This window comes from Dendrobates tinctorius, unplaced genomic scaffold, assembly GCF_039654945.1.
Source record: "Dendrobates tinctorius isolate UK_male_01 unplaced genomic scaffold, ASM3965494v1 ptg000203l, whole genome shotgun sequence".
Lineage (NCBI taxonomy): Eukaryota > Metazoa > Chordata > Amphibia > Anura > Dendrobatidae > Dendrobates > Dendrobates tinctorius.
In genome coordinates this window covers 98,849-122,185 of record NW_027361870.1, presented here as the reverse complement: position 1 = coordinate 122,185, position 23,337 = coordinate 98,849, and the positions used below count along the sequence as shown (strand labels likewise).

General features: G+C 47.1%; 1 protein-coding gene across 3 annotated transcripts in view; it reads left to right on the top strand.

Moving 5' to 3' along the window:
* Positions 1 to 23,337, top strand: part of VPS54 (VPS54 subunit of GARP complex) — a 117,509-nt gene that overhangs the window by 74,428 nt on the left and 19,744 nt on the right. For all 3 annotated transcript variants that reach the window (XM_073553760.1, XM_073553759.1, XM_073553758.1), the window contains exons 7-12: positions 10,329 to 10,714; positions 14,051 to 14,177; positions 14,681 to 14,788; positions 15,603 to 15,658; positions 16,198 to 16,294; positions 17,438 to 17,781. In XM_073553760.1, coding sequence (XP_073409861.1) covers positions 10,329 to 10,714; positions 14,051 to 14,177; positions 14,681 to 14,788; positions 15,603 to 15,658; positions 16,198 to 16,294; positions 17,438 to 17,781 — 1,118 coding nt within the window. The remainder of the gene's footprint in view (positions 1 to 10,328; positions 10,715 to 14,050; positions 14,178 to 14,680; positions 14,789 to 15,602; positions 15,659 to 16,197; positions 16,295 to 17,437; positions 17,782 to 23,337) is intronic.

The window sequence follows — 23,337 nt, the reverse complement described above, 5'->3', positions numbered from 1 at the left end:
CGGTTGTCGACGACGCTTGGGTCAGGGAAATCATCGCATCCGGTTACAAGATCGAATTTTCTTCCCTGCCAGACAGGCGTTTTTTCCTGTCTCGTCCTCCAAGACAACGGTCCCACATTCCAGGTTTCTTTCAGGCCGTCTCCTCCCTTCTTTCCGCCGGAGTGATTGTTCCCGTTCCCTCAGACGAACGGTTTTCAGGGTTCTACTCAAATCTCTTCGTAGTCCCGAAGAAAGACGGCTCCCTGCGGCCAATCCTGGACCTCAAATTGCTCAATCGCCACGTGAAGATTCTTCACTTCAAAATGGAGTCTCTTCGATCGGTGATAGCCTCAATGGAGCCCGGAGAATTTCTCTGTTCTGTGGACATACGGGATGCCTATCTTCACATCCCTGTTTGCTTGCAGCATCAGAAATATCTCAGGTTTGCGATTCAGGAAGATCATTACCAGTTCACGGCTCTCCCTTTCGGCCTAGCCTCCGCTCCCCGTGTTTTCACGAAAGTGATGGCGACGGTCATGGCCATCCTTCGATCCAGAGGGATTCTCATCATTCCTTATCTGGACGATCTCTTAATCAAGGGCTCGTCCCGTCAAGACTGTCTCCTAAGTCTTCAGATAACCCTGGATACTCTCGACCGTCTCGGATGGTTAGTCAACAAAGAAAAGTCCGTTCTCAACCCCACTCAGCATCTGACCTTTTTAGGCATGGAGTTCGACACGAACCTGGCCCGGGTGTTTCTTCCGAGGGAAAAATTTGCGGCTCTGTTCAAAGGGATTCGAGCCCTCAAACGGCCAACGCCCATTCCCCTTCGATTCTGCATGAAAGTTCTGGGGAAGATGGTAGCTTCCTTGGAAGCAGTGCCCTTTGCACAGTTTCACCTTCGTCCTCTTCAGCTGTCCCTCCTTTCAGCCTGGGACAAGACGACGAGGTCCTTAGACCGGCCAATTCTTCTCCCTCTCAAAGTGAGGCAATCCCTCACTTGGTGGACGATGTCTACATCAGTCCTCCAAGGGAGGTCCTTCCTCCCGCTTCGGTGGCAAGTCATCACCACCGACGCCAGCCTCCTGGGTTGGGGAGCGGTTTTTCATAAGAGGACGGCTCAAGGACACTGGAACCCTCAGGAAGCTCTTCTTCCTATCAATCTGCTCGAGATCAGAGCAATCTTTCTGGCCCTTCTTCGCTGGCAACCCCTTCTCGTCGGCAAGCCGATCCGCATTCATTCGGACAACGCCACGGCTGTGGCGTACATAAACCATCAGGGCGGCACGCGCAGCCACCAAGTCATGTCAGAAGTGGCCAGGATTCTGCGCTGGGCGGAACGTTACGTCCCAGCAATCTCCGCCGTTCACATTCCAGGGGTGGAAAACTGGGCATCCGACTTTGAGTCGTCAAGGCTTAGCGTCAGGCGAATGGTCTCTCCATCCCTCAGTCTTCGATCAGATATGCAAGCGCTGGGGTTCTCCGGACGTCGATCTCATGGCATCTCGGATGAACCACAAAGTTCCGCGCTTCGTAGCCAGGTCCAGGGACCCTCTAGCCGTCGCTTGCGACGCCCTAGTAATTCCGTGGTCCCAGATCCAACTCCCTTATCTTTTTCCACCTCTTGCCTTGATCCCAAGAGTGGTCAAGAAGATAAAATCGGAAGGCGTTCCAGTAATTCTTGTGGCTCCAGACTGGCCGAGACGGCCTTGGTATGTGGAACTGGTGAACATGCTCGCGGACGTTCCCTGGAGACTTCCAGTCCGTCCGGATCTTCTCTCGCAAGGCCCCCTTTACCACGAGAATTCTCGGTCTCTGAATTTAACGGCATGGCCGTTGAGGCCGCAATCCTAAGAGAATAAGGTTTTTCCAGCCAGGTGATTCAGACGATCAAAGCCAGGAAGCTAGCCTCTTCCCGCATTTAGCACAGGTGTTGGAAGGCTTTTTTCCGTTGGTGCGACGATAAAAAAGTTTTTCCAATGGCCTTTTCCATTCCGTCCATACTGGGTTTTCTCCAGTCTGGCTTAGATTCGGGTCTGTCTCTCAGTACCCTGAAGGGCCAGGTTTCTGCCTTGTCTATCCTCTTTCAAAGAGAGCTCGCTTCCTTACCGCAGGTTAAGACGTTCCTCCAAGGAGTCGCTCATGTGGCTCCTCCTCACCATTCACCAATAGAACCGTGGGATCTCAATCTCGTTCTTGGCGCTCTCCAAAAGGCGCCGTTTGAGCCCATCCAGGACATTCCTTTGTCACTTCTGGCATGGAAGGTGACCTTTTTGATCGCCATTACATCCATCAGAAGAGTTTCTGAGTTAGCGGCCTTGTCATGCCGTTCTCCTTATCTGGTGCTCCATCAGGATAAAGTCGTCCTCAGGCCCGTTCCTTCATTCCTGCCAAAGGTGGCTTCCTCCTTTCACATCAACGAGGATATCGTTCTTCCATCGTTTTGTCCGGCTCCTTCTCACCCTCTTGAGAGGTCACTCCACAAGTTGGATGTTGTTAGAGCCTTGCGTGTCTACCTCGCTAGGACCGCTTGACTTCGTCAATCCGATTCATTGCTGGTCATCTCTGAAGGTCACGGGAAAGGGCTTCCGGCATCCAAATCCACGATCGCTCGCTGGATTCGTTCTACCATTCAGGAAGCATACCGACTTCAGGAAAAACGGCCCCCTCCGGGAGTGAGAGCTCACTCCACCCGGGCTGTGGCAGCTTCGTGGGCCGTTCGACACCAGGCTTCGGCTCTGCAACTTTGCAGGGCCGCGACCTGGTCGTCCTTGCACACATTTGCGAGGTTCTACAGGGTTCATACCCAGGCCTCGTCTGATGTAGTTGTTGGTAGGAAGGTTCTGCAGGCGGCGGTGGCGCACCGGCTGACCTAAGCCTTTCCTGTTCTTTCGTTCCTTATTGCTGTTCCCGCCCTTGGGACTGCTTTGGAACGTCCCATGGTATTCTGTGTCCCCCAATAAGGCGATAAAGAAAGATGGATTTTTGGTTCTTACCGTAAAATCTCTTTCTTGGAGCCTTCATTGGGGGACACAGCACCCTCCCTGTTTAAATTGTACCGTGTTGGGTCTTTGAGTCCCCTGTTGGGTTGGTACATATGTTTAGAGAGTTTCCGTTGCTTCTCCTACTGCTTTCTCACCAACTGAGGTGCCTAGTGCCTGTCGGTGGGTGTATACTGCCGGGGAGGAGCTAATTTTCTTGTTTTGCATAGTGTCAGCCTCCTAGCAGCAGCAGCATACACCCATGGTATTCTGTGTCCCCCAATGAAGGCTCCAAGAAAGAGATTTTACAGTAAGAACCAAAAATCCATCTTTTGTGGTGTATATCATGAATCTCGGCCTCCAGAGCAGCATGTTCTGATGGGGAAGATCTGAGTGAGGTAATCTAAAACCTGTTTTGGGGGACACAGGAAAATTCTAGCCGTAGTCCCGAGGCTATCAACCCCAGGATCCAGTTGCTACTGGAAATTAGGGATCAGGCCGGGTTGAAGGCAGCTAGCCTACCTCCTACCGGAGCAGCTAGTCATTGGGGTGGCTTCTTAGCTTCACGTGCTGGTCCTTCCTGGCGCCCCCCTCCTCCAAACATAAATCCTGTACCTTTTCTTCTATTTTCATCCCATCTGCCTTGATCTCTGGACGACCTTCTACGGAAATATTCTTTCCTGGTGAAGGGACGTCTATAAGAAGGGGTCGGCAGACTGGGGAATTTCTTTTTATCATCCCCAGCTTTTTCTAAAAGTTCATCCAGCACTGGACCGAATAGATATTCTCCCTCACATGGAATGGAACAGAGGCGGGATCTGGCCTGGATATCCCCTGGCCAACACTTCAACCAGAGAGCCCTTCGAGCTGCGTTTGACAATCCTGCGGTCCTGGCTGCCATCCTTGCCGTATCCGCCGAAGCATCGGCTAAAAAGGCAGCAGCATTTTGTATCATCGGCAGGGTCTTAAGGATAGATGCTCTCGAGGCTCCGTCTTTCAGCTGAGAATCAAACTGGTCCAGCCAGACCATCATGGATCTGGCTGTGCAAGTAGCAGCAACTGCTGGTCTTAAAGCGCCAGCTGACATCTCCCATGTTCCTTTTAGAAATGAATCCGCTTTTTCGTCCAGCGGATCTTTTAAGGAGGCCATGTCATCAAAAGGTATGGAGGACTTTTTTGAGGCTTTGGCTACTGCTGCGTCGAGCTTAGGGGCTTTGTCCCATCTGTTTACCAATGGGTCATCGAAGGGGTATCGCCGCTTGAAGGCCTGTGGTAAGGTGCCCCTTTATTCAGGCTTCTTCCATTCGCTGTCTATCAGGCTCTGGACTTTATTTAGCGGGAAGGCCTTCCGCTTCCTTGGATCTAGGCTGCCGAACATCAGATCCTGCGCTGAGAGTTCCGGTTTTGTGTCCACTACCCCCATGGTCAGTGGCGGATTATAATGAGGTCAATATGGGCGGTATCCCAGGGCCCAGTGGTGTGGGGGGGCCCACCAGCCCAGGGTAAATTGCCCCATTATAATCCGCCACCGGCCACCGCAGCCCCTCACTGATAAATCCCTGCTCTGCGCACAGAACCTGTGATGAGGTCACAGGAGGGGAGGAGTCAGGGGTCACATGATCAGGCATCTCAGTCGGAGGCCCCTGATCATGTAACTCCTGACTCCTCCCCTCCTGTGACCTTATCACAGGTCTTGTGCGCACGCACAGCCCTCGATGTATGTTAACTATGCAGGACTCTGCTGTGCTGGTTGCCATCGTGCTGAATCAGTCAAGTATGTGTGGGGTCAGGAGGGGTTTACAGGTTGGATGTAGCTGCGTGTGTGTACGAGGTGTACGGAGCGGAGCTACGCGTGTGCGAGGTTTACAGAGCAGAGCCATGTGTGTACTGAGTGGAGCCGTGTGTGTACGAGGCATACAAAGCGGAACCGTGTGTGTATGAGGTGTGGGGAGCCATGCATGTACAAGGTATATGATGGGGAGCATTCATACCTCACAACCGTTCCAGATTTTGAGAGTCTGCGCCACTGCCCCGACCGGGAGCTGACTTTTCCCGCGTACACAGGAGTACACGGCGAAGCTCCGAGGAGCACTTGAAAACTTGCACGTGACGTTCCATCGGAAGTGACGTGCTGGAAGCTGACCGTAAATGAGGTAATTTCAGGAGATTGTGACGGAACCATGGAGGCACTTCAGGGAATGCTTCAGATCCATCACCGTGTCCTCCTCCGACAGCGGGATCGCCTTAGACTCGGGGATGTCGGCCATGTGAGTGGATCATGATATGTTCTGCACCAGGAGGCTCAGGTGGGCACTACAATGTGAGCCAGACTGATATGGTATCTTTATAGAATTTTTCCTTCTTTCTCTCTCTGTGTTCTTTCTTTCTGTCTCTGTTCTTTCTCTTTCTCTCTGGTCTTTCTTTCGCTCTGTTCTTTCCCCTCTTTCTTTCTCTCGCTAATCTTTCTTTCTCTCTCTGTTCTTCCTTTCTTTCGCTCTGTTCTTTCTTTCGCTCTGTTCTTTCTTTCTTTCCCCTCTTTCTTTCCCTCTGCTCTCTTTCCCCGTTATTTCTTTATCTCTATTCTTTCTTTCCCCTCTTTCTTTCTCTCTCCCTCTCTGTTCTTTCCCTTTTTCTTTTTCTCTCTTTGTTCTTTTTTCTGTCCCCTCTTTCTTTCCCCCTTTGTTCTTTCATTCTTTCCCCTCTTTCTTTCTCTCTGTTCTTTTGTTTTCTCTCTGTTTCTCTCTTTCTTTCTTCTTTCTTTCTCTCTCTCCTTTCTTTCTCTCTCTCTGTTTTGTTTTTTCTCTCTCTCTGTTCTCTCTTTTCCTCAGTACCAGCCACTGTGCCCTCAGTACCAGTCAGTGTGATCAGCAGTGCTAAATGGGTGTGGTTGTGGCGTGGACATGGGTGTGACTAGTTGTGAAATGGGTGTGGTCGGGCGGCCGGTAACCAATCATCATAGTGGAAGTCGTCTGTTTCCATCAACTTTGTTATATGTGGGCAGTGGGCACCTCTAGTAAGGTGGGCACGAGATGGCGGGTCTTGTCACCTCTGCCTCACACATAAGTTACTATGAGGTGTACTTTATTCCTGCCACGTTTCTTTCTTGGCCTACTGAAATGTTTTGACCAGTTGAAAGTTATACAACCTGAGGATTGTGCATGTGTGCGCTGCCCGCATGTAGTAATGTCTGTGTGTGTGTGTGTGTGTGTGTGTGTGTATATGTGTGTGTGTATATGTGTATATATATATATTTTCACTTACTCCAACCCCTATATAAACCCTGCCACTCCGACCACGGTCCACTTTCCCATGCTCCTGTTGCAATCTTGGGGTCTTTTTTGTCCCCCCTTGGTCCTCCACATGCTGAACATCTGGGACATGCCTAATATTGCGCATTGTGCGCTTGTTCGTCGGCAGATGCAGCGTCGTGTCCAGTGTGTGAGGAGACGGCGACTTGTCTGTGGCGTTAACCCCTCTGCTGCCATGTTGGGCACAGCCTGTGACGAGGAGCGTCTCTTCCTGTGTATCCGGCCACAGGCTACACACCGGAGGCTGCTTCTTCTATCTGGGGAAGTTCATGAAGCAGAAGCCTCTGTGTGACTCATGTGAAGTAACTTGTTTGACAGGTCATGGGTCCAGGTCAGCCGGTGATTGCAGACTATTAGCTGGTTTCGATGTTAGGTACAGGTGAGTCAGGACTAGATGTTGGGTGGAAGCCTTCCAGTATTTGTAAGGCCTCATGCACACGCTGAGTATTTGGTGAGTTTTTACCTCAGTATTTATAAGGCCTCGTGCCCACGCTGAGTATTTGGTGAGTTTTTACCTCAGTATTTATAATGCCTCGTGCACATGCTGAGTATTTGGTGAGTTTTTCACTCAGTATTTGTAAGACCTCATGGACACGCTGAGTATTTGGTGTTTTTTACCTCAGTATTTTTGAGGCCTCATGGACACGCTGAGTATTTGGTGTTTTTTACCTCAGTATTTGTGAGGCCTCATGGACACGCTGAGTATTTGGTTTTTTTTACCTCAGTATTTGTGAGGCCTCATGGACACGCTGAGTATTTGGTGTTTTTTACCTCAGTATTTGTGAGGCCTCATGGACATGCTGAGTATTTGGTGTTTTTTACCTCAGTATTTGTGAGGCCTCGTGCACACGTGTATTTTCTGAGTTTTTGTACCTCCGTATTTAACCCCTTCCCGCTCCTTGACGCACAGTATGCGTCATGAAAACTAGTGACTTCCCGACCCCATCACACGACCCCGTCACATGACCAGGGGGCCCACAGAGTCTGAACAGCCCGGGGCCCTGGCTACCCTTAATCCACCCCTGCCCATGGTGGACCTTACTGCTTTGACTAGCCTGTCCATTTGGTCTAAGGGGAAGCAGAAACGGCTGGAGTCTTCCTCCGAAAAAGATGAAGACGAAGCAGAGGGCTCTGAGGAATCTTCGCCCTTCCCAGGGGCTGCCGAGGAATCTGAACCCGAAAAACTAGCTTCTGTTCTAGAAGATTCCCCTTGTGACAGGGACTTTAGGGAGTCTTTCACATCTGTCCTGATTATTTCCCTCAGGCTTACGGTGAAGTCAGGAGTTTCTTCCGCTACCTGTATAAACGGGGGAGAGTGTAAGGGCCTGCAAGTCTAACCATGGACTATTGCTCCCTTTTTGAACCCTACCGTCTGTCGCACGCACGGCTGACACAACTTTTTAGGCTAGGCATCTGGCAAGGGACAACTACAGAGTGCACATTCCCTAGGTTTCTGTTTACCAGAGCACTTCTTTCCCTACGGAAAAAACATAAGGGAACACTGCATCAGGGTACTTTCACAGAGATATCTTACCCAAGCAGTAGAAGCAGGTACCGGATCACGGAGGGAGGCAGCTGAATCCTTCAGCCTGGAGGAACTTTTGCAGCTCTAACTGCTCACCCTTCCTCGGTTCTTTAGCTGGGAGCTTGTATGAGGCTTCGCTGAGGCCTGTCCATGCGGGTGTGGGTGCTCCTGCACCTCGTCCTGCTGATCTATGGGGGCTTCTGTCGTATCCATCGCTGCAATGGGCCTTCAGAAGCACCCCAGCAGTGTCCCAGCCACTCTTATATTGGCCTCCCCCGGAAATCTGGGTCAGCAGGGTTCTGGCCAGAGGCACCTCCCACCTGGGACCCTCCCCGTGACCTCCCCTCCCCCGGCCGCTGCATGTGACCCAGAACAGCCGTGTTCCCGCGGTGCATACGAAAAAGCCGGCCAGCACCCGACTTCTGGTTTAGGCGTTTCCGGCCCCTCCCTCTCCGCTGCGTCACTTCCGCCGCTCAAATGAGCCTGCTGGAACGCGCAATAGGGAGCTGGCACGGCGCCCCGGCCTGGTATGCTTCCAGCCTCCCGCGTGCCGCCACGCACCCGCTGACTGGGCCCAAATGCAGGATCGGAGCCGCAACAAAGGCCGGACACCGGGGGGATGCACCCGTACCTACTGGCACCGAAACTCTGGAGACGGCTGTCCTCCGGACCCCTGCTCCGCACACTGCCGTGGAGACCTGCCCGCCCCCTCCGTGGTGCTTCCAGGGACCCCACACTGATGCGTGGGAGAGGTGCCGCCCTTTTGTATCTGTAGATTCCCTCTCTCAGGTGGTGGTGTCATGGACGATCAAATAAACAACAGGTTTTTTTTTTTGTTTTTTTGACTATTTTTGAGAACGACTTCAAAGGCACAAACCTATCTAGTAAAGGTCTTGCGTGTACACTGTGTTCCAAATTATTATGCAAAAAATATTTCCTCATATTTTCTCTAAATTACCTATATGAATTGCAGTCATTGTTATTTTCCAGTCATCTACTATTCTAGTATAATTGCAATGTTTTTGAACAAACTGCCTATGAAAACAGTATATTTTTAAAAATAATAAACACTCAAAATGCATGTTCCAAATTATTATGCACAGCAGAGTTTTCAACCTTTTTATTTTTATTTTGAACAAAAAAATGGTCAATTGTGAAATTATAAGCATTATCAGCTTATTACAAAATGAAATCAAACAGTTTTCAAGTCAAAACTTTATTCTAGGTGATGTTACATTTGCACATAGGACCCCTTGTTCGAAAGAAGCTTCTGAACTCTCTCGTCCATTGAATTTGTCAGTTTTTGGATGGTTTGTATGTGGACAGAATACCCTCCCAGAGCTGTTGCTTAGATGTGAACTGCCTCCTGCCATCATAGACACTCCTTTTGATGATGCTCCAGAGGTTCTCAATGGGGTTGAGGTCAGGGGAAGATGGTGGCCACACCATAAGTTTGTCTTCTTTTATGCCCATAGCAGCCAGAGATGCAGATGTGTTATTTGCAGCATGAGACGGTGCATTATCATCATGAAAATGATCTTGCTGCGGAAAGCATGGTTCTTCCTCTTGAACCATGGCAGGAAGTGCTGTTTTAGAAGCTCCACATAGATTATGGAGTTCATCTTTACCCCTTCAGGGATCCTAAAGGGGCCGACAATCTCCCCATGATTCCAGCCCAAAACATTACTCCACCTCCTCCTTGTTGGCGCCTTGGCCGTGTTTTCATGGGGTGTCCATCATCCAGCCATCCTCCACTCCATCCATCTGGACCATCGAGCGTTGCACGGCACTCATCGGTGAACAAAACAGTTTGGAAGTCAGTCTTCATGTATCGTTTGTTCCACTGGAGCCGTTTCTGCTTGTTTGCAGTGGATAGAGGTGGTCGACAGGATGGCTTACGCACAGCTGCAAATCTCTCAAGGACCCTGCATCTTGTTGTTCGGGGGACGTTGGAGGCACCAGCAGCTTCAAAAACTTGTCTGCTGCTATGACAAGGCATTTTTGCAGCTGCTCTTTTAACCTGACGCAATTGCCTGTTGGAAAGAGTCCTCAATTTTTCCTTATCAGCACGCACACGTGTGTGCTGGGAATCCGCTACATACTTCTTGATTATGCGATGATCACGATGAAGTGTCTTGGCAATGTTGATTGTAGTCATGCCTTTACCTAAATACTCCACAATTTGTTGCTTCTCAGCAGCCGACACATTCTTTTTCTTTCCCATTTTGGCAAAAAATGTAGGCTGCTTAATAATGTGGAACAACCTTCTTAAGTAGTCTTGCCTTTATTTGGACACACCTGCCAAACTAATTTGCACAGGTATCTGCAATTGCTTTCAGTGATATAAAGAGCCCTGACACACATCACCATCAATGAGTTTAAATGACAAACAAAAAAATTCTAACCTTATCACTCCTAAACTCTTTTTGCATAATAATTTCTAACACAGTTTAGTGATATACATGGATATTTGCAGCCCATACTATTGCGGTTGTGTTATAGTCACCATGTGCACATTGCTCTCATTTGTTGCAGCTGAGCCACTATCTGGACATTGTAGAGGTGAACATCGCCCATCAGATTTCCTTACGCTCTGAAGCCTTTTTTCACGCTATGACCTCCCAGCACGAGCTGCAGGACTGCCTCAGGAAAACGTCTCAGGCTGTGAAGATGCTACGGGGCAAGTTTTCTCAGATAGACAGAGTAATATGTGAGGGATCTCTGCAAATCCTGCGCCAGACTCTGACAAGGGACAACTGCATTAAAGTGTTCAATAAACTGAAATTAATGGCTACTGTGCACCAGACTCAGCCTACAGTTCAGCTGCTGCTGTCAACCTCCGAATACGTGGGGGCCCTGGAGTTGATAGCAACAACTCAAGAGGTTCTGCAGCAAGAACTTCAGGGCATTCACAGTTTTCGGTAAGTAATGTGAAATATTGCTATATTCTCTGGCTGCCAAGATGCAATATATCTTCACTTGTGACAGAACACATAAGTCTATAACCTGAGAATAATAGGACTTGTCACTACAAAGGATCAGTGTTATGAATGAGTCACCGTAGGAGACAAAAACAGAAATACTAGCTAAGTCCAGAAAACCAGAGAAGTTGGCAGCTATCGGATTGCAGACCCCTGAACCTATCAACAACAACTAGCAGTAGCCGTGGGGGGTTCCTACGGTGCCCTAGACCCCTCGAACACAGCCGGAGAACTACATAGCCTAAAGACAGAAAGGGAAATCTAAACTGCCCCAGAGCAGACCCCAAAGCAATAGGCAGCCCCCAACATATAATGACGGTGAAGCAAGATGAAAAAACACACAGATAGAAAGATAGGCTGAGCAATTGATGGGGCCCAAGCTAACTAGATAGGACAGGACAGAAAAGCTGCTGTCTGTAATCCGCCAAAACCCTATCAAAACAAGAGCCAACATCTGATAGGGAAAAAAGCCCTGAAGACGCTAGGCCTCAAAAAAACTATATCAGCACTCAGGTATTTTCTGAAGACAGAGCAAAAAGGAATTCAGCTCACCCCAGCAGGGAATGGCAGAAATCAAGGAAAACAATGTAAAACAAAACCTCTCTCTCGTGTTCCCTCTCTCTCGCGCGCTCTCTCGTGTTCCCTCTCGCGCGCACTCTCGTGTTCCCTCTCTCGCGCGCGCACTCTCGTGTTCCCTCTCTCGCGTGCGCGCTCTCTCGTGTTCCCTGTCTCGCGTGCGCGCTCTCTCGTGTTCCCTCTCTCTCTCGCGCGCTCTCTCGTGTTCCCTCTCTCTCTCGCGCGCTCTCTCGTGTTCCCTCTCTCTCTCGCGCGCGCTCTCTCGTGTTCCCTCTCTCTCTCGCGCGCGCTCTCTCGTGTTCCGTCTCTCGTGCTCTCTCGTGATCCCTCTTGTGTGCTCTCTCGTGATCCCTCTTGTGTGCTCTCTCGTGATCCCTCTCTCGCGCGCGCGCTCTCTCGTGTTCCGTCTCTCGTGCTCTCATGGGCTCTCTCGCGTTCCCTCTCCCGCGCGCTCTCTCGCGTTCCCTCTCCCGCGTTCCCTCTCCCGCTCGCTCTCTCGCGTTCCCTCTCCCGCGCGCTCTCTCGCGTTCCCTCTCCCGCGCGCTCTCTCGCGTTCCCTCTCCCGCGCGCTCTCTCGCGTTCCCTCTCCCGCGCGCTCTCTCGCGTTCCCTCTCCCGCGCGCGCTCTCGCGTTCCCTCTCCCGCGCGCTCTCTCGCGTTCCCTCTCCCGCGCGCTCTCTCGCGTTCCCTCTCCCGCGCTTGCCCTCTTGCGTTCCCTCTCCCGCGCTTGCCCTCTTGCGTTCCCTCTCCCGCGCTTGCCCTCTCGCGTTCCCTCTCCCGCGCTTGCCCTCTCGCGTTCCCTCTCCCGCGCTTGCCCTCTCGCGTTCCCTCTCCCGCGCTTGCCCTCTCGCGTTCCCTCTCCCGCGCTTGCCCTCTCGCGTTCCCTCTCCCGCGCTTGCCCTCTCGCGTTCCCTCTCCCGCGCTTGCCCTCTCGCGTTCCCTCTCCCGCGCTTGCCCTCTCGCGCGTTCCCTCTCCCGCGCTTGCCCTCTCGCGCGTTCCCTCTCCCGCGCTTGCCCTCTCGCGCGTTCCCTCTCCCGCGCTTGCCCTCTCGCGCGTTCCCTCTCCCGCGCTTGCCCTCTCGCGCGTTCCCTCTCCCGCGCTTGCCCTCTCTCGCCTTCCCTCTCCCGCGCTTGCCCTCTCTCGCCTTCCCTCTCCCGCGCTTGCCCTCTCTCGCCTTCTCTCCCGCGCTTGCCCTCTCTCGCCTTCCCTCTCCCGCGCTTGCCCTCTCTCGCCTTCCCTCTCCCGCGCTTGCCCTCTCTCGCCTTCCCTCTCCCGCGCTTGCCCTCTCTCGCCTTCCCTCTCCCGCGCTTGCCCTCTCTCGCCTTCCCTCTCCCGCGCTTGCCCTCTCTCGCCTTCCCTCTCCCGCGCTTGCCCTCTCTCGCCTTCCCTCTCCCGCGCTTGCCCTCTCTCGCCTTCCCTCTCCCGCGCTTGCCCTCTCTCGCCTTCCCTCTCCCGCGCTTGCCCTCTCTCGCCTTCCCTCTCCCGCGCTTGCCCTCTCTCGCCTTCCCTCTCCCGCGCTTGCCCTCTCTCGCCTTCCCTCTCCTGCGTTCGCCCTCTCTCGTGTTCCCACTCTCGCGTGCGTTCCCTCTGTCGCGCACGTTCTCTCTACCAATATCTACCTGAACTGTGACTCTGCTGTTCTATCGCTGCATCATGCTTTACACTACAGCACTGCACAGCTAAAGTCTTAGGAGCTGCTCTGCATTGCTCAGCAGCGACTGCTACACATTGAACAGAGCAGCGCAATGCAGCTTCGTTCAATGTTTACATCCAAACACCACCTGAGCAGCAAACTTGGTAGCCTGGTGATTGACCCCCATGGTCTAATAATGATTATCTGATGGCTAGCCCCTCTAAGGGTAAATGCACACGTAGTTTTTAGGTTGTGCGGATTTTGATGAAAAATTTGCAGGTAAATCCGCAAGACATAAGTCCTGTGGTTTTTCTGCGGTTTTGCCCTGCGGTTTCACACCTCATAATGGATTGGTGTGAAACCGCAGCGAAATCCGCACAAAGAATTGACATGCTGCGGATTGTAACCCGCAGCAAAACCGCGCGGAAAAATCCACAGCATGTGCACTGCGTTTTTTTTTATTTCCATAGGAAATAAAGGTACTGTACAACGCAGCAGAATCCCCAGCGTGTGCACATACCCTAATGTGTGAAAAAGTCCTTCATTTTAGTTACCAGGCTATATAATGCTGCAGCAGTTGAATGGCAACCATGTAATACTATGATCCTTCTGGGGAATGCCTGATTGGCTGCAGCAGGACAGGGGGCCATCGCCTGATCACCAAGGGGGGTATTGATCACGTCTTGGATATAGCAGTTGCAGCGGGACAATGTCCAACTCCTGCCCCAATCCTCTGTATCATTCCCACCTAGCGCAGCCACCTATGAGGTTCCCTCTTCCGATGATTGGCAACCCTGACAAGTAGGCACAGTATGAATGAAGGTTTCAGCCCTACAGAGCGGTGTTTGAGTCAAATACTGGACCACCTAAAAATGTAATTGTCCAAGTAAATTCCCACATTTTATCACTATGTTTTAGATCCAAAATGCTCAGATATCAGAACAGGAGCCTCCTGTGCATGAGTACAGTATACAGGAGATTGGGGGTTCTGCAAAAAAATGTTCTTCGATCACACAAAAAAAAAATGAAGAAATTAAGAGTTTTTTGATTTTTCCTTCTCTCCACAGACATCTTGGATCCCAACTTTGTGAACTGGAAAAGCTGATTGATAAAATGATCATTGCAGAATTCACCTCTTATGCTCGCACAGACCTGAACAGATCATTGGAAGAGGACGGACAAGTGATAGAGGAGGTGGGGGAAGAATACCGAGTACATTTCAGTCATTTTATTGTAGTGAGACAGTACAGTTTTCCTTTATGTATGAGGCTTCCAGCGCCAAAACGAAGTGTTCAATTCCAGTCACAGTTCACACTGAACAGGCTGCAGCTTCCATACTGTTCTTTGCAGCTCTAACACTCAGACTGCTCAACTTTCCTAGCTGACCGTGCAGTTTCCATTCAGAGAGGGACCCTGGCATGTGTCTCTTCCAGCTACAGCTCACATTTTGGCAGGTAGCTCACCAATCAGCACACTCGACTCTGCTCCATTCCAGACTGACATACCTAGTTACCACAGGCCCTGGTTGTAGTAAAAAGCTATGCAGCTAATCAAAAGCCCCAGAGCTAGGACTTATCCGTGTCCTACCTGGCTCTGCTACAGTACATAATAGATTAGTTTACTCTCTTACTTTAGCGACATTTAGAATCCGACTGTTTTAGTTACCTGATAACTCCAGTACCACTGTTTGTCCACAGGAGAGACTGGTGTCGTTGGTCTTTGGGCTGCTAAAGCAGAGGAAGCTAGATTTTTTCGAGATCTATGCTGATGAAATGATGGCAACTGCAAAAAACATCATTAAACAGGTACTGACTACAGATTCCATGGCCCGAGTCCGTCTGTGAGCTCTATCATGAGACAGAGTTATAGTTTAAAGCTTAATTATTGTACTCAGTCTTCTAAAAATATTTTTATTTTCTCTTATTTACTTTGTATTATATAAGTAGTTTTGGAGACTGTGATTAAATGGGTTACTCAGATGAAGCCGCCTCTCTGTGCCGCTGAGGTCCAGTGTCACATGACACCGGAAGCTCCGTAGTGTATGTCCCTCTAATGATGACATGACCCCGCATCAGTTGACCCCAGATCGTGTCATCAACATTCACACTGCAGGGGGCTGATCAGGGCATTAATGGCAGCCTATTGCAGTCACATGATGGGCTCAGACAGAATGGGCAGGAGGCACAGGAGGATTATGGGACTTGAAGGCACCAGAATAATGGAGTACATACCCTAGGACATGCTTATTAAAGGGATTGTCCACTACCTGGAGAACCCTTTTTTTTTTTTTTTTTTTTTTTTTTTTAAAGGAAGATGTCCACCTTGTAAAAAAAAAACAACACAGATGCTCACCTGCTGCACTGTAGTTATTATAAGGATGTGTTTTAGTAAAAACCATGCAGGTAGGTTTAAAAATATGTCTGGGTTTCTAGAATAAGGAGCATGGGTAACACGAGTTGCACTATGTCCTAAATGATTAAATATGGAGATCTGTCCTTTACACATCTGTTTGAAAACCCCATTCATGGTGCTGTATTTGTGTGTGGATTTTCTGGGACTAATCTGCTTGTTTTCTTTTATATCTCTGTTAATACATTTTTTTTTCCTTTCTCTCCTCAGTGTGTGGTTAGCACAGTCTCACAAATTGATGAGATCGATTCTGAGCTGGTCACTAAGTAAGTATATGTTACCAGTCTTACCAAACACTGCAGGTATAGCTTAATACAGGAATCATAGCTGCTGCGTTACTGTAGCGTTCACCATTTGCGGTATTACTTGTGACGTGAGGTCCCGGGCAGTCACAGATTTATTGCTACAGTTAAAGGGGTATTCCCATCTCTAAAAAACCTATTCCAATGTGTGGTAGGTGTTAGTTTTGCCATAGGAAGCAGCTGGGGCAGATCAGACTGCTATATATTTGGCACAGCTTATTTGGGAGGTTAGAATAGCATCTGCTGGGAAAAATGTAAATGGGTTATTAAAAAAAAAAGTTTTGACAGAGAATTTTTGAATCCTGAGTTTTACCTGACAGATGAGCTGTACATTTTACTTCTAAGTGCAGATGCGTTTTTTTTTTTTTCTTTGTGGAGCAGTAAGTGGAAACAGTTCACTTTATTCTTCTGCATGATCATTTCAATGTTTTCACACAGCTACTTTTCTCCGTCTGTATCTTGTATGTATATTCAGTTTATTCACTGTAGTTTTGTTGCTGCAGGCTCGCTGATCAGATGCGAATGATGAATTTTTCACAGTGGTTCGATTTGCTGCAAAACATTTTTGTTAAGTTTACAATTTTTCTTCAGAGAGTCAAGGTAAGAAAGCTGAACATCATCCTTGGCCTTTTTATTATTATTATATGTGTATATATATATTTTTTTTTATAAAAATGCTTTTCGATATGAGAAACAATACAACTAGGCAAGGAAAATAAAGATATATATCTTTTCTGTCAAAGGAACTCGTATCAGAGAACGTTTGATACCAAATTCTTCCTTTTTAATACGAAACCTGCCTCTGTATCTACAGAAACACTCTTACCATTTTTATTATGGATTGGGATTTTTCACATTTTACAGCTTAGGTTGATTAAAAAAACATGAAAATTTATTAAATGACATCAGGATCTCACTTGTCACCAGGGTAAATTTGCCGCTGCTGGCAATATTACACAGCAACGGTAATAAAGGAGCAAAATCATATAATGGCAGCGCAAAGAAAAAGCTTTGTAATTTCGTCTCCTTCCGGTATGGCCTTTGAGGGGAAAGCTATAGTGAAGATGAAGTGGCAAGATGCTGCCCATTCATACTAGCGATCGGCAGGGGTGACAGCTGCTGGATCTACGCCGATGCCATTTCCCAAGTTGGTGCTTACAAAACTACTTTAAAGGGAAAGTCTTACAAAGTCCTCTCCTCCGCTATCAATAATGGGGCATATGTCCTTGAGATGCCAACCCTGACCAAAGTTTTCTGCCGTTTCCTGGACGTACAGTTGTCCTCCAGCTCGTGTTCCCTCTACTCTATGCAATCTCCTCATATTATTCATTTGTTTGTATTGAGTAACACCATAGAGACTTATGTTCCTTATTTAGATATTAGGCGAAGTGTAGTATTTCCTAAAACTTAAGTTAACAAATAACCAAAATGGATGTTATTTCCAATTTCATTATTTTTGGTGACCTAAAGTTATATTCACAGTCGATTTTCTCTGGCTGCAGCCAGTCTGGTCCTCCGCGGCAGCAGGTCTCCATTTCTGGCGCTCAGCTTGTCTTGATATTGCAGAGACTAGCAAGTGTCAGAGGCGGCCAGTATGCCGGCCACAGAAGTGAAGACCGGCTGCCACGGAGGGGATCAGGTCGACGAGAAATTAAATTACGTAGCAAAGATGACATTATAAGTCTTGAACCATATCTAATATTCACCGTTCACTCTTTATTATTTCATTCTCTTTCTTCCCAGGCCACAATAAACGTTATCCGCAGTGTTGTGCTCATGGTCTTGGATAAGAATCAGCGGATCAGAGAAACGGAGGTAATGGCAGCTCAGAAAAGTCTGAGCGGCGAAAGTAATGTAGACAACTATCTGGCCTACTTGACTCACGAAGGCTTGTTTATAAGCGATGCGTTCAGTGAAGGAGAGAATCCCTCCGCTTCTACCAGCACTAACTTTCAGAGGGATGCATCCCCCAGCAGTAGCGAGCCCTCCGTCAGCGATTCTGTGTCTGACCCCGAATGCACTACGGACTCCTCATCCAGCAAAGATCACACATTGCCTTCAATATCCCCAGGGGGAGTAGAAATAATGTGAGTAACATTACACTTTTGTAGAACTTTCCACCTTGTGAAATGAGACCTCACGATCATAACCAAAAGCATTGTTTAGGAAGGATCGTCTTCTGCCTGAAGTCATTTCGGGTTGACGCTCCTCATAGATCACCCCCTGTATTTTGCACATTTAATGTGTATACATGTATTATATGTACTGTAGGACTGGTCTTGTTTATGATGAAAGTAGATTGCACTTTTAATTTTTGGTTTAAAGGGAAGCTGTCAGCAACTTTTTACATGTGGAAGCAGTGGTATGGGCATATAGGTGCTTGTCCACTAATAAAAATGATGTATATATAGAGCACGGATGTGCCAGTCATAAGAAATCCAGCCAATACTCCATATGCAAATGAGGCTGGAAGGGCACTGGGGCGTGTCTATGTAGTCGGACTGCCTTTTTCAAGTACACACACACTCCCCCAGTTCATTACCAGCCTGCTATGCATATGGCTTTCAGGCTCATGACTAGCACATCCGTGCTCTATAAAAAAAAAAAGGTATAATTTTTATTATGGCACCAGTGTGTGTGTGTGTGTGTATGTGTATATATATATATATATATATATATATATATGTATATGTACTAGCTGAAGAGCCTGGCGCTGCCCGGGCATAGTATCTAACTGTGGTTAGTTATAGCAAATTATAAGTATCCTCCATCCCATAGTCCCGTGCCCATATACCCATCATACATATCCACGATCCCATAGTCCCGTGCCCATATACCCATCATACATATCCACCATCACATAGTCGAGTGCCCATATACCCATCACACATCCTCAATCCCATAGTCCCATGCCCATATACCCATCATGCATATCCGCCATCTCATAGTCCCGTGCCCATATACATATTTTTCATCCCATAGTCCCGTGCCCATATACCCGTCAAACATATCCTCCATCCCATAGTCAAGTGCCTATATGTATGTATATATATATATATATATATATATATGTATGTGTGTATATATATATATATATTTCCATTTGTAAAAAAATAGCTGAAGGAATCCCTTTAAAAGGTTATGGTTTCTGCAAAAGGATGCCATTTCCAGATTAGCGTTAGGATATATTCCTTATTATTTTCAAGATCTTTGCTTGAAGTCATTGAATGTTCATTCAACTGTCCTCCAATATATGTCCTGTTCATTGGATGGACTGACAGACGCATGACTTGTGACAGTGCGGTTATCAGAACTGTGTCTATTAGGGAGCCGTGCTCCTGTGTGCCTGTGCCATGATCAGGACAAGTTTTTATGTGCTGGAACTAAAAGTTCTTATTTCTTTTAAATGAAAGCAAGCAGAAATCTTGGAAACTGAGAACTTGATGCAGAAAGTATATTGGAAGCTTGTATATACAGCTGTGGCAAAAATTTAGAGGCCACTGCTAATTTTTCCTTTTGTCTGATTTTTTTCTTTATAGGTATAGTTTTCAGTAAAATTTAAAGAGCTCTTTTATTCTATAAACTACTGATAACACATCTTCGAATTTCCAAGCACTAAATTTTGTATTTATTATCAGAAAATGAGAAATGGTCAAAAGAACGAAAAACTGCAGTGCTTGCAGACCTCAAATAATGCTAACAAGTTCATAATCATTTAGAAACAACAATACTAATGTTTTAACTCAGGAAGAGTTCAGAAATCAATATTTTGTGGAATAACCATGATTTTTATTCACAGCTTTCATGCGTCTTGGCATGCTTTCCACCAGTCTTTCACACTGCTTTTGGGGGACCTTATGCCACCCCTGGTACAAAAATGGAAGCAGTTCTTCTTTGTTTGATCGCTTGTGACTATCCATCTTCCTCTTGATTACATTCCAGAGGTTTTCCATGGGGTTCAGGTCTGGAGATTGGGCTGCCATGACAGGGATTTGATGTGGTGGTCTTTCATCCACACATTGATTGACCTAGCTGTGTGGCGGCTTGATTCATACATCCTTCGCAAAGATTAACCTGCCCAATTCCAGCCTCGCTGTAGCATCCCAGATCATCATTGATCCCCCACCAAATTTCACAATGGGTGCAAGACACTGTGGCTTGTACGCCTCTCCAGGTCTCCATCTAACCATTAGACGACCAGGTGTTGGGCTAAGCTGAAAATTAGACTCATCAGAGAAGATTACCGTACTCCAGTCCTCTATGGTCCAATCCTTATGGTCTTTGGCAAACTTCAGCCCGGCTCTCCTTTGCTTCTCATTGATTAAAGGCTTTTTTTCTAGCTTTACATAACTTGAGCCCTGCCTCTAGGGGCCTGTTACGAACTGTTCTTGCCATGCACTTCACCCCAGCTGCCATTGATGTCATCCTACGGTTGCTGAGTGACATTCGAATAAGATGACGGTCATCCCGGTCAGTGGAGAGTCGTTTTCGCCCTCTGCCGGTCTGTAGCTTTGTTGTCCCCAATGTCTACTGCTTGACCTTGTTGTAATGGACTGCTGTCTTAGAAATTTTAAGGATGGAGGTAACATGACGCTCACTGTATCCCTCTACTAGTAAAGTCAGAATTTAGCCCTTCTTTTCCTCACTCAAGACTTCTCTTTTCAACTCCTTTGGCATGGTTATAAGTTATTTTTTCATTCCTATTACTTTTGGGATATTACTAGCACTTGTTTTGCCATCCACCTTGTCCTATTGCAAGAGGATTGTGAACACCACAGCAGGGGTTTTTTGGGCCATGTGCACACGATGCATTTTTCCTGCGGATCCGCAGAGGATTTTTCTGCGCAGAAACGCAGAGATCCGCAGTGTGATTTACAGTAGCATGTAAATCAATGGAAAAAAAAAAACGCTGTGCAGACGCTGCGTTTTTTTCCGCACGGTTTTTGTGTGGTACAAAAAAAGCAGCATGTCACTTCTTTTGTGCGGTTTTCCACCCACCTGCTCCATTCTCCAAATCCGCAGGGGAAAACCGCAAAAAAACAGGAAGAAATCTGCAGGAAAAATGCAGGTCATTTGACCTGCGGATTTCTTCAAATCTGCGCGGAAAAATCCGCAGGACAAAAAAGTACGTGTGCACTCAGCCTTATACTTTCCTTCGTTAAATTAGACTTGGTTCAGGTGATCACCTAATCAGAAGCACATTAAGTAGAATGAGGAGTACTCTGGTTGGAATTCAGCTGACACTGGAAAGGCTGTCAGACATGTAGAGAAGCTGACTTTTATGAAACTGTGCAGCGGTCTGTTAATTTTTGCCAGAGCTGTATGTATCTAACAATAAAACTTTTGGGTGTAAAATAAAGTGATCTACATATCATAGCCAGATGGTGGATTATGAAGACTGTGGGCAAAAAGATTCTCAGACCCTGGCCTGGTGGTGACATCGGTAGTCCATGGCTGCAGGACCAGAGCCCTGCAAACTTCGTCCTACCTGCCAGCATGCTGAGTGCTCTTCTAGCGCAGTGTCATTATGTTGCGGCATGATACCAAGATGTCTCTTTGGGACCAACAAATCAGAAGAGGTGTCAGTGATGTCGGCAGGTAATAAGTTTGCAGGGCTCTGGTCCGGCAACCTCTAATGGCGGCTGACGTGGCCACTGGACCAGGATCCTGCAAATTTTTTTTGCTTCATTTCTGCTATATACTGCACTCAAGTTTTGAGAAAACACATCACCTACCATCTTCTGGGTAGTTGATAATTGTGTAACGTCCCAGGGGTACCCACCTCATGGACCCCCAGCAATCATGAGAATTGGGGTCCTGTGTGGTAAGTTCTCATTTCTGTGACAATACCATTAATCTGAAACATGAAATCAGTGGGTTTTCCTTTAGGGTGTTTGTACTTAAGTTTTTACAGAATATTTGGAAACCAAGACACTTTTGTAAAATCTTCAGTAGCTTTTTAGTGGCTACAAAAGTGACTTCTGTACATACACCCCCTCTTATCCATGTATTTGTGTCACATTAGGTCTTAACCCTAATACCCTTAACTCTAATATCTGCATGCTGGATGGACTTGTTCTACATTTTTAGATTGTATTCAGTTACGCAGACTTCTTCAGTGCCTAATACATGTGTGACATCTTTATGGACCTAATGTACACATGAGAATAATCACAGTCGCAGTTGCCAAAATAAAACAATTGCCTAGGTGAGGGTCAAGGCTATGCTGCCCTCATGGTGATGGGCTGGGAGCACGTGTCAGGGGATAAGCTGCTGCCACAAGTCTGTCCCAGGCCAGTGGTTCTACCAGGGTGCAGCAAAAACTAGCTGAAAGAAGGGAGAGAAAACCTGGCCCTTCACCAGTGCTGCTTAGAAAATGAAGAGTGAAGTGATGCTCGGAGAATCTGTCACCAGGATGTTACCACCTATGCTGAGAGCGGCATAATGTAGAAACTGAGACCCTGATTCCATCAATGTGTCACTTACTGGGCTGCTTGCTGTAGTTTTGATAAATGTGTTTTCTCAGCAGGAGATTATCACCTAGAATACTAGTAACCTACTGCTATGTAGTCCTCTATATTCTTGACCTCTGTATAATCACGCCCCTTCCACCACTGGTTGTCAGGTTTCTGCCTATGCAGAGTGTACACAAAGCTGATAAATGGTGTGGATGAGGCGATACAGAGCTCATCATTCAGAGAACAGTGATTTTATCAAAACTGCTGTAAGCAGTCCAGTAAATGATACATTGCTGGAATCAGGTTCTCAGCTCCTACATCATGCTGCTCCAGGATGGAGTAGCAAAAACCTGCTGACCAATTCCCTTTAAAGGCTTTATTAAAGTCTAATGGCTATGTGTTTCAAACGGACTCCTTCTTCAGGAGAACAAGCAAAATCTCATCAAGAGATGATTTTAGAAAAATATCTCATATGAGATCTCAAACCGCTCAATGCATTCATGTTGTTTTGTGCCATCTTGAGGCCTGGAGGTGGAAATACAGGAGCAGCACAGCAGAGCATTGCTGTGTCATCTACTGTCCTGGAATTTCTCTTGTTTTAGCTACGTTTAGTAATCGCTTCCTTATATATTAGACCTCCAAATATTTTTAATTCAACCCCTTCCCCTTGTACGCATTTTGGCCACTATTCTCGAAGCTATTTTTTCTTGTTGTTTTTTTCCTCATTGCCTTCCAAGAGACATAACGTTTTGTATTTTTATGTCAACATAGCCGTATGGGGGCTTGTTTTTTTGCTGGACAATTTCTAATATTTATTCATTACCAGTTTTCAATACTTAACATTTTGGTCATGTTTTTTATTTTTTTTTTTTTTTTACTTCATTTTTTTTTAGGCCTAGGGCACAAAAAACAGCAATTCAATTATAGCATTGATTTTTTTTTACTGTGTATATTAATAAGTGTGTGTGTATATATGTATGTGTGTGTGTGTGTATATATATATATATATATATATATATATATATATATATATATATATATATATACTGTATATATAATATTGGTATGCCAATTGTGAATTTTTTTTTTTAATTTTGACTTCATAAAAAAGGTATTTTGTAAGGGTTTTGAATTTATTTGTTGTTATTGCTACTGTCACACCCCAGAGTCATCCCGTGATCACAT